We start from the raw sequence: 12,215 nt of genomic DNA, 5'->3' as shown, positions 1-12,215 counted from the left end.
GATTGAGTAGCACTTCATGAAGTCAATCTGTCGATTGAGCTTTTCTGTTTTTGTAAGTAAGTGAATTATTCTGGCTGCTTCATCTTCTATTTAAGCACAACTCTCCAAAGAGTCATTCTTTATTTCAAACTCCTACTTTAATTAGAACTCTCATTGCATAGAGTTCTACTTCAAGTGAGACTCCTTCTTCAATTCCAACTCTTGTCTCCTTAGTGTTGTAGTAAAACTCCAACTCTTTTGAATTCTTCAATTTTCAGAATCTTTCTTCTTCCACACATTGGACTCTTAAGGATATACTTAGAAGTGAAACTCCTTCTTCACATAGGACTCCTTTTTCAACTCAACTTACTTTCCCTTATCATCAAGTGTTTGAATCAAATTCAACTTGTTTCATTTATATTGTCATTCATCAAAACTTCAAGGTTCCAACAGACAACATGTACAGCCACCTAGTACAACGTTGATATCTCCATCGGATGATGTCCCCATCGAGGCTATGACAATAGGTGAAGCCCTTGAGGCAGCAGCAACAACTGGAATAGTAGGGGACATACTTGTGGATGAGAGCGATGCTGCAGCCATAGAGACTGTAGAAATCAGAGCGACTGGGCGTGGCCAAATTATTGGTGGAGGAATAGGGGCAGCTGCTCAATTGGCATAATGCTCGTGAATCGGGACGTAGAAAAAATCAAGTTCCAAGATATCTTGGAGGTAAAAATTTGATTTTCTACCCACTAAATTAACTAGGGGAGTATTTGGTATGGAGAAAAGCATATCAATTTTTATTTTATGTTTGATTGGTCACATCCAAAAATATTTTATTTTGGGAGAATATTTTTCTCTATACCAAACATATTAACGTGTTTGAAACGTGTGACCTAAGACATTTTGTTTTTATAACTTGAAGGATGCAAAAACCAAGCTTCCAGATAACAAGGCTGTGACTAAATTGGAGGCAGGGGCATCCTAAATGCAGAATTGAGGAACAAGGAGGGTCTTTCGGCATATCCAGATGGTGTTGAAGATTCTATTGTTAATGCTGTGAGGCTTAATCATCAGAAAAGAAACTTAAAAGGGCAAAATTCAGAAATAGCATACTTATCCCCTTAATTATGAGTTTCATAGCAACAGTTTCATAATTACATAATATAGCAAGTTGTATTTTATATTTTTGCAAACTGTTTCTACAAAAATACAAATACATATGATTTTTATTGACCTTATAATTAATATGTATTTTATATTTTTACAAACTGTTGCTACAAAAATACAAATACATACAAATACATATGCTACAAAATGTAATTTGATAAAAGTGTTGTTAGTTTTTGTAATTTAATACTTAAGTATGCTACTTTATGTATTTTTTCCAACTTAAAATGTTAAGGGACATGGTATTTTGTTAAGGATATATCTAGATATGTGTCTCTAGATACACTAGATAAGACCCTGTTCGTGTTAGCACGGGTAAATATATATATATTTTTTATTTCAATTTATGTGATGTAAATAGAATTTAGATAATTAATCATTAAAGTAATTTAAAATTTTAATTATTGTAATTTATAATATTTTTCCTTCTATTTCAATTTTAGTGACAATGATATAATTCCAAGATCCAGCCAAATATTTTATATTTTCAAATTTTTAAAATTGTTAATTATCGGATTTATAATATTTTTTTACATAATTTTTCAATAAGATATGAATACTCTCTTCGTCTCAATTTATGCGGCACAGATAAAATTTTGACAATCAGTCAAATTTTTAAATATTTTTGTTAATTATTGTTATTTACAATACTTTTTATTTCATTTTCAACTAATATATGTTGCTTTATATCTTCCTCTGCCCCGTTCCAATTTATATGACACTAATATAATTTTGATAGTCAATCATAGTTTTTATGTTGACATATCATTTTGTTATTCTTAATTTTCTAATACATAAATGACTTATAATAAGGGGTGGTATAGTAAAATCATCGTTTGAAGGACGACAATTTAATTTAAAACATCAAGAGTTAATTTAACATTTCATCTCTATTTTAAATTTTTTTATTAAATATTATTTATTTTCTTAATATCTAGATGAATCATAATAATTAATTAAGAGCAATTGATTATGTTACTCCTATAAAAATTAACATAATTTTATCATATCCAATAATAATCATTGATAACTCACCGGAGTAATATATTAATTAAATACGGAATGCTATATTTTGCATATACAAAATATGATATTATTAAACGTAATTGGATAGTGCATTATGTTTATCTCTCACAATAATAAAATTTTATTATATATTTTTCTTTATTTCTTTTACTTGATACATATTAACCCAACACAAATCTTAAGAAAATATTCATTAGAAATTTATTTTATTAAATTAAATTTATTAATTTTATACTTTAAAATTTTAAATTTAAGTTTAAATATTAGTATTTATATATAAGATTTATTTTTAAAATTCAAATTTACTAAAATAAATAAGTAAAAAAAATAATAATTTTGAATATAAAATAAATTAAAATAATAAAATTGATTTACTTTAAATATTTATAATTAATTAAAATAAAATTATTATATTATTAAATTATTTAAATTTAAATAATTAAAATCAAATTAGATATTCAGTGTCCCCCACATATTCAATGATACTTCAAGGTTTGGCAAGATATGCAATTTAAAAGGAAAGAAAGGCTTTTATTGAAGTTGTCGCTTTTATTGAAGTTGTCAATTGGTCCAAAAGAAACAACACAAAAGACAACCTTCTCAACAAAATTAATTATTAAAATATCTGAAATATCTTTAATTTTAATTATATTAACTTTAAACATACATGTTGAAAAATAATATAAAATAATAAGTCTATGAGATGGATTGTAAATTCTAAAGAACTTTATTACCCTCAATACTTTCTTTATATATCTATATCTATATATATATTTGCACAAGTTATTTTCTATAATGATAATGTGGAATATGGTATATATATATATACACACATTCACGTTCAGGCATCATCGTATCCTTATATATTCTGCTTTTAAATCATTAAAGTGTTAGATGACCGAAAAATAACGGCTTAATATATATATATATATATTTGCACAAGTTATTTTCTATAATGATTATGTGGAATATGGATAATGTACACGCATTCAGGCATCAGCTTATCCTTATAATCTCTGTTTTTAAATCATCAAAGTGCTAGTCTGCTAGATGACGGGAAAATAATGGCTTGCTTTGTAAATAAATTTCATTTCTTTTCTTAATTTTCTCTTTTCGGTTGCGAAAAGATATATAGCCAAAAACATCAAGTTGGTGAAGACTTGAGCTAAATTTGTCTATGGTATTGTTTATTGGCAAAATGATAAAGTTTAATTTATCAATATGGTTTGCATAAGTCAGATTAAATCTTGTGGATGAAATTAAAAAAGAATAAACTATCGTACAAATATACAATCACAAAAAATAATTAAACCGTGTATTAGATCTGAAGAATTGCTTTTCGATGGGTTAGATATCACGCGTCTGAAATGGCCAAATAGTTATGAAAATAAAAAAGTTCTTTACTTGAAAAGATAATATGCATAAATAATGCACGAATATAAAATTTGTAGCCCCTAATATAAATGACTAATGAACTATTTATGGGGGACTACTTGCGTAGGATTGGGCCCTTTCGTAATTCTCCCACCGATGAAAAACAATTGTTTACAAAAAAAAATATGGTGCGTGTAGTTAAAAGTAAATATCTTACTTGAAATAACTCCTCAAGACCTGAAAATAAATCAATTTCTTTTAAAATTGTTGCAAGGTTTCAGTTTTTCTTGAAAGAATTATAGAAGAGTTGGTTTGGTCATGGAATGGAAATGACATAACAAATTTCTCTTGGGATAATTTGGTCATTACAATAAATTATAAGCTCAATTCAATTATTTTTTGTGCTTTGACTTTGGAACTTCATCAAAAGTTTGAATAAAAACCCATTATTTTCTCTTTAATTACAAGTAATGTCATTGAAAAAATTTACTATAATGCCGTCACACATATTTCCATACATGTGGGCCCTCTATCTTCCATTTATTTTTCAATCTTATTTATTTTTATTTTTTTATGTATAAAATTGTTTCAAATATATTTAAATAAATTGATTAGTAGGATGATAATTATTGTAAAAATTAATTATAATTAATGCAATTAAATAAATTTTATTATTTATTTAATTTCATATCAAACATATAATTTACTTTCTTTCTTATTTGTTATTACATTTTCACCTAATTTAATTTTTTTCCTAATATAAATATATCTTTTCTTTTCTTTTCTATATATTAGAAATGATGGTTTTGACATGGTAGCTTATGGGTATTAAAACAAAGTTTTAGGTTACTAAGGTCTATAAAATACTTTGCAAGATTAGTTTGTTTAGGAAAATTGTATTTTTGTGTTTTAATGTTTGGACCTTATTAACAACTATAAGAAAAGTCCTTCCATTTTGAATTAATTACAACTCATATCATTCCAATAAATTATCACTTTGCCATTGATGCTACTCCTATTGAATATGATGGAGCCCACATATAATTAATTATTATAAATTATTTATATATTAAAAATTAATAATATTTAATTAAAAAATCAAATAAATATTTATGACATGCCTACTTCAACCGTAATTGTACTATATTACCCCTAACTAATTATTATATCACGCCTAATTAATTATTATAAGTTATTTATATATTAAAAAATTAATAATATTTAATTAAAAAATAAAATAGATATTTATGACATGTCTGCTTCAACCGTAATTGTACCATATCACTCTTAATTAATTGTTATACTGCTCCTAATTAATTATTATGAGTTATCTATACATTAAAAAATTAATAATATTTAAGTAAAAAATAAAATATACATTTATGACATATCTCCTTCAACCATAATTTTACTATATCACCCCTAATTAATTATTATAATCATTTAAGCATTGTGCCACATAAGTTGAAATAGAAAAAAAATAATTTAATATGTTATATATTTCAACAAAATTACATGAAAAATACTTTAAAAGATATAAAATATTTGATCGACTCTTGGAGTTATATAAGTGTCACGAAAAATAGAATAGAAGAAAAGTATTATAAATCAGAATAATTAAAAACTTAAATTATTTTTAAAATATAATTGATTATCAATGCCACAAAAATTTGGACAAGAAGAGTAACGTATTCAAAGGGCAAAAGAGTAAAATTTTCATGACATTTTTTAAAGAAAATAAAAATTGTTACATATACTCAAAGGGCAAAAAAGTAAAAACACATAAGTGATAAATGTTGAGAAATCAAGAAGCACCAAATGTTACAAATGTATTATTAACATTTGTAACATTCAACACATTTCTAAATGTTTCCAAATTCTTCTTCAATCAACACATACACATAATAAAAATAAAAAATAATAATAATTACATTTTACTATATCACCCCTAATTAATTATTATGGTCATTTAAGTATTGTGCCACATAAGTTGAAATAGAAAAAATATTATAAATTATAATGATAAAAAATTTAAATTATTTAAAAAATATAATTGGCTATCGTCGACACAAAACTCTAGACAAGGAGAGTAGCATATATTATTCAAAAAAAATTATATAAAAAGTATTATAAATTACAGTAGTTAACAAGTTAAAATATCTAAGAACAATTTAATATGTTATATATTTTAAAAAAATTACATGAAAAATACTTGAAATCACAATAATTAACAACTTAAAAGATTTAAAAGATATAAAATATTTGATCGACTTTTGAAATTATATTAATGTCACTGAAATTGGAATAGAAGAAAAGTATTATAAATCACAATAATTAAAAACTTAAATTATTTTTAAAATATAATTGACTATCAATGCCATAAAAATTTAGACAAGAAGAGTAACGTACTTAAAGGGTAAAAGAGTTAAAAAAAAAAACAAGAGATAAATGTAGAGAAATCAAGAAGCGCCAAATGGATTATTAACATTTGTAACATTCAACACATTTCTAAATATTTTCAAATTCTTCTTGAATCAACACATATACATAATAAAAATAATAAATAATAATAATTACATTTTACTATATCACCCCTAATTAATTATTATGGTCATTTAAGCATTGTTCCACATAAGTTGAAATAGAAAAAATATTATAAATTACAATGATAAAAAATTTAAATTATTTAAAAAATATAATTGGCTATCGTCGACACAAAACTCTGGACAAAGAGAGTAGCATATATTATACAACAAAAAATTATATAAAAAGTATTATAAATTACAATAGTTAACAATTTAAAATATCTAAAAATAATTTAATATGTTATATATTTCAAAAAAATTACATGAAAAATACGAGAAATCACAATAATTAACAACTTAAAAGATTTAAAGATATAAAATATTTGGTAGACTCTTGAAATTATATTAGTGTCACTGAAATTGGATTAGAAGAAAAGTATTATAAATCACAATAATTAAAAACTTAAATTATTTTTAAAATATAATTGACTATTAATGCCACAAAAGTTTGGACAAGAAAAATAATACATATTATTTGAAAATTACATAGAATATTATAAATTACAATAGTTAATAAATTAAATCATCTAAATACCTATGAAAAGTATGATTGGTTATCTAAATTCTATTTGTATCATATAAATTGAGATAAAAATTAATATATTGAACCCGTGCTAGATCTCGAATAAATCTTAAAATGTATATGCAATTCTTTTTTTTAAAAAAAATTTTTTATTTAAATATATCAAAATCGAAAAGATAAATTTTAATGTCAAATATTATTAATATATTCTATTCAAAAAGAAAATTTATCCACTATAACAAACGACTCCTACGTTTCAATAGAAGGAATATATACAAAAGAAAAGTTTGATAAAAAATTTACAAAAATATATTTTATAAGTATATTTTATCGTACCAATAAAAACATTCTACTGCTCAAATTTTCTATTTCAACATAAATTTTAAAACTTAAAAATTACAATACATATATTTTATTATTGGACCGTATTGACACGGAGCTTGTATTGAAAGAAACAACTGGTTTGGGCGGCTCACACCACAACGTACAAACCACCACCTGTAAAATAAATGCTGAAGTGTTTCGCCAAGTCTCTCAACACGTGTATACATTTTCAGTTTTATAACTAATTTGCGACTTCCAACTTCATCACCTTAATGCAACTTCTGTTTCTCCGTTTCTTAATTGACATTGAAATATGTTTGTCAGATTCCACTAAACCTATTCGAAAGATAGATCCTTCGTTAAAAATTTAAAATCAGAATGAGCATGAGTAGTCAAGAAAAACCCGTCACATACAGGGACGTGTTTTCAGTGACAAGCGAACTTGGTTCAAAATCAATAGCACCACAAGATGCAGCAATAATGCAGTCAGCAGAGAGTATAGCGTTGGGTCATGTTCCCAAAGGCGGCCCTGCATCACTCATGCAGTCTGCCGTCTCTCAGAATGAGAGTATTGGGGTCGTAGCTCCTGATGACATGACTGATTTCGCGAGAGTTCAAGGCGTTACTGTCTCTCAAGCGGAGGTTGGTGGTACTCGCATTGTTTCTGAATCTGTTGGTGGAGAGGTAAACTAATTAGATTGTTATTTGACCATGCCATGGACCTTAAGAAATAAAGAACAGTTTTTAAACATATGTCAAGAATATTCTTAGATCTCCTAGTCTGATTTTAAACATGTCATCATGAAATTTTCTTTTTAATCATTCCTGTAACAAAGAGTGTTATTAGGAATACAATTAAAATTTAAAAACATTATATTAAGATTTAAATACCTCAAAATGTAAACGATCCTTTTTTTTCTCTAACTAGTTAGATACTTCAGCGTTATGACCTATAACATTTTCTATTTAAAATCATCATGTACTATTTTTCAAAGTAGTTGTCATGTTCCCTTTTTGGGACTCAATTCAGTTAATTTCCGTATTTAAATTAGATTAAATAGATTCAATGTTATAAAATTTATTAAATATTTAAAAATTACACAAAAAATAGTACTTATCAATTGTCTCATATGAGAAATAATAGCTATTTTAAAATACTAATCAAAGTTTATATCATTTGAAGAAAAAGAAAAATGTGATAAATATTTTGAAAAAAAGAATGACAAGTATTTTGAATCGAAGGAGTAATACCAAGTGACATAGATAGTGGTTTCACATTCCTTGCAGGGAGAATATATCTTTTTTTTACGTTTATACTATATTCAATATCTTTTAATAGGGGTAGTTGATAGTACAGATAAAATTACCAAAATTTCAGCAAACATTAAGTGCAAGAAAGAGCAATGGGTTCCTTAAAGTTTAATTGATATGTACAAAATAATGCACCTTGGTGTACGTAGTTCATATGTATGAAAGAAAGAATCTCATGATTTGATATGTAGGTAGTTGCACAATATAAAGAATTTCATGATTTGATATGTAGGTAATTGCACAATATATTTATCGATCAGAAGCAGCAGGAGTTGATGAAGAGAGAGCAGCACGATATCCTACAACAGGAGTTCAAGAGGAGGCAGTTACGGTAGGTGAAGCACTAGAGGCAGTGGCACTTAAGCCTGCAGGGGACAAACCAATTGAGCAGAGCGATGCCGCGGCGATACAGGCTGCAGAAGCAAGAGCCACTAGACGAAGCGAAGTAGTCCCGGGAGGTGTAGGAGCAGAAGCTCAACGGGCTGCTTCGGTAAATGCTCGAGCGGATGATAAGATCACACTTGGTGATGTGCTTACAGTAAGTCTTTTTTCATACTATGAGACATCATTCTAACAGTTAAAAATAATTAAGCAGCGGATTGGTGATTTTACGAAGAAAAATCTCCCTACTATCATGAATATAATGAATTAATAGAAGGTGAGTCCACTTCCAGAATTAAATTTGACATGCGTGCTAGCTTTGTTTTTAGGTTCTTACTATAGAATCAATTAGTACATTTTTTGACGTATAAGTGTTTAAGTAAAGAAGAAGAAATCAACATTGATAGTATTTGGTTCGTGTAACTGTAATAGCACATTGAAACAACTTGTAGTTAGTGTTCCATCTGATAGCTATACTACCAGTGGTTCTAGAGTCTAGTAGTTAGGAGTTCATATATGCATTGTGTAGCATAAATAAGTTTGCACTCCTCACATTCATTAATCAATTTTTCAATAAGATCATTCTCTCTCTTATTCTCCTCACTTAACTCTCTATCTTCTTCACCTTGTTTCTTTCTTCTCCTTCTTCAGTCTTCTTCCTATATTCATAGTGCTAACTGTATTCAGTTTAATGACATGGTATCAGCGCCATTAAGCTGAAGGTTCTAGCTTTGTGGTCGATCAGTTCTTAGTAACTTTGGTATGAATCTTCACGATTGAGTGAATTCTGGTCAATCTTGAATCTATTGACTTAATCTTTGGGATTTTATTGTTCTTCTACTACAAATTCTTCATAATATCTGGTGTTAATCAATGGCTGAGTTAGTAGCTCAGACTGGAACTTCAAGTTCTGTGATTGATTATAATCACCCTCTATTTCTTAGTCTTGCAGATGTCAGTGGTATCCAAATCATCTCCTTCAAATTAACTGGTAATTAACTGGTATTAAAAATTATTCTATCTGATTTTGGTCTATGAGTGTTGCCTTGCTTGGGAGAAACAAGTTAGGAATAGTTGATGGAATATGTACAAAGGATAAATTCACTGCAATTTGGGAAATCAATGAGAGAGTATGAATGCCATTATATTATCTTGGATTATGAATTCTGTTTCTAAGAGTTTACTTGAAGGGATCATGTATGTGCTTTTGTTGCGAAGGCAGTTTGGGATGATTTGCATGAAAGATATAACAAGATTGATGGTGCTCGAACCTTTAATCTACACAAGGAAATTGCTACCATGAAAATGCTTCTGTGTATACTTACTTTTCAAAGTTGAAGGATCTTTGGGAAAATTTTGAGGCATTGGTGCCTGCACCAGGTAATGATTGTGACAAATCAAGGGAGTTTGTATTACATTTGCGAAAGTTGAAATTATTTCAGTTCTTGATGGGCTTGAATGATGTGTATAATCAAACAAAAGGTCATGATTATTAGTGATAAAAGTCACAAGACTGTGTCTAGTACTGCAGGTATTCTTAGAGCTAATCCCTCAATGCATTCAACAGGTGTTGATGTTGCTATGTATTCAAAAAATAGGGTTGGAACTAGTCAAGGATAGAGGTTCAAAAAGAACTATAACCTTCAATGTGAGTTCTGCAAAATGAAAGGCCACACCAAAGAAACTTGCTGGAAGATCGTTGGATATCCACATGATTTTAAGAGCAGGAGGAAAATTAGGTTTGAAGGTAATAGAGCATTCAATGCAGTCTTGGATCAACAAGATGGGGTCACAAAACATGGTTCCTTTTCTTATGTTTATGAGTCTGGTGCTTATGGAGTACAAAATTCTTGTGCAAGGAGTAGGTCAATGTTCTTACTTTACTGGCTTAGGAGGATAATCAGTGTCAGGTGTGCAAATGTCTCAGATCAGTCAGATGGGCAATCCAACCTTTACTAAAAATAGTATGAGCAAATAGTGCAAATGATTAATTAGAATTCTGGAGCATCCCGTGATCATGAGTCAACTACTGCAACTAATGTAGTAGGTATTAGTAGTGCCTTTTTAGTATCTTTGCAAGCCCAAGATTGGATAATAGATACTAGTGCTACAAACCATATGATGTCTAATTTAAAGCCAGTGAAGAAGCAGAATGACTCTGGAATTTCTTGAAAGATATTCCTTATTGGCCCAAACCATTGGCGCCCGTATGTATACACTATCATAGTCAAGCGACGATAAGTAGAGAAGGGAGCATAATGTACAATGGTAAATCTCGTCACATAAATGGAGACATAATACTGTTAGAGAACGTCTCACTAGTGGAATTATCATTGTTGACTATGTGAAGTCAAAGGATAATGTGTCGAATCCACTTACAAAAGGCCTAACCAGATAAGGAGTTGAGAGAACATCCAAGGGAATGGATTTACGGCCAAAAAAAAGTGAGCATGACGGTAACTCTACCTAGCAAACTGGATATACCAAGAGCTAGGTTCAAGGAGATCAAACAAAGTTGTGTCTGACAGGTTTAGCATTGTCAATATACCCAACCCATTCTCATAATGCAGACAAAGTTTAGTAAACAAGGATAAGAATTATGGTGTGAAGTCTTTTAATGATTATCTAAATTTGGCAGATTTGATCAAATAGCTGAATCTATAGGATTGAACGTTTAAAAATCACCTATGTGAGGGAGAAGTGGAAGCCACTTCAAGGAGAATGTTAGTATAGACCTATTCTCTAAGCAATCATGAGATCGGGACGTGTTCATGGCTGAAACAAACAAAACCATGAGAACCATAAACGGTAAAAGGCTGGTTGTGTGACATGTGTTATCTAGGTGTACATTAAAGCTCGACGGTTCAAAGATATAAAATCTACCGATTGATCGAGTACATCCGATGCATGTTCAGTTCGAAAAGTTCAAAGGGAAACCCATTTATCCAAATGCAATCAGTTTTTACTTGATGATCAAATACTTGTCTGTAAAGTTTTACAAAGATAGCCATTCCCCATTCATGTGGGGGATTGTTGGGTTCAAGATTAAAAGTGTGAATGAAAAATTGAGGGAACCAAGTGGAGGAAAAAATTGAAATAACACTCAAAATGGAAAGTGTACTAAAAAATGAAAAAGTCTACTAAAAATGGAAAGTGTACTCAAAACTGGGAAAGTCTACTAATTCTCCCACATTGGTGGGAGAATGAAACTTTCAAGTGTTTATATTAAGAAACGTTTACTCCACATGGTAAGTGAGACAAGAACTAAGAGGTGCCTCGTGCCGTCGTCGTCGTTGCTCGCTCGGCTTCAGCTTCAGATTTGAATTTGAAAAATGATCAATCGATGAGATTAATTTTTTAGAAAAAAATTATTTGAAACGTAGGGGAAAATCCAGTCCGAAAATTCGAAGGAAAAAACACAACAATTTTTATCCTCCATTAACGTGCATGTAGAAATGATGTTCGAAAGAGACAATTCGTCGTGTAAAAGACACACTATTTCAGAAAAAGGTATGACTGTTTGAATGGTTGTGGCTGTT

General features: G+C 28.8%; 1 protein-coding gene across 1 annotated transcript; it reads left to right on the top strand.

Moving 5' to 3' along the window:
• Positions 1 to 7,196: 7,196 nt before the first annotated feature.
• LOC107842038 (late embryogenesis abundant protein D-34) lies at positions 7,197 to 8,833 on the top strand (the record flags this gene model as incomplete). The annotated part of the gene is given in 2 exon segments (XM_047403306.1): positions 7,197 to 7,668; positions 8,528 to 8,833. Coding segments are annotated over 2 exon segments (612 nt in total), but the record flags the coding sequence as incomplete, so codon positions are not given.
• Positions 8,834 to 12,215: the final 3,382 nt, after the last annotated feature.

Source organism: Capsicum annuum, unplaced genomic scaffold (genome assembly GCF_002878395.1).
Source record: "Capsicum annuum cultivar UCD-10X-F1 unplaced genomic scaffold, UCD10Xv1.1 ctg38656, whole genome shotgun sequence".
NCBI classification, from domain to species: domain Eukaryota; kingdom Viridiplantae; phylum Streptophyta; class Magnoliopsida; order Solanales; family Solanaceae; genus Capsicum; species Capsicum annuum.
The sequence above is the reverse complement of the archived record's forward strand: the minus strand, read 5'-3'. Positions and strand labels throughout refer to the sequence as shown.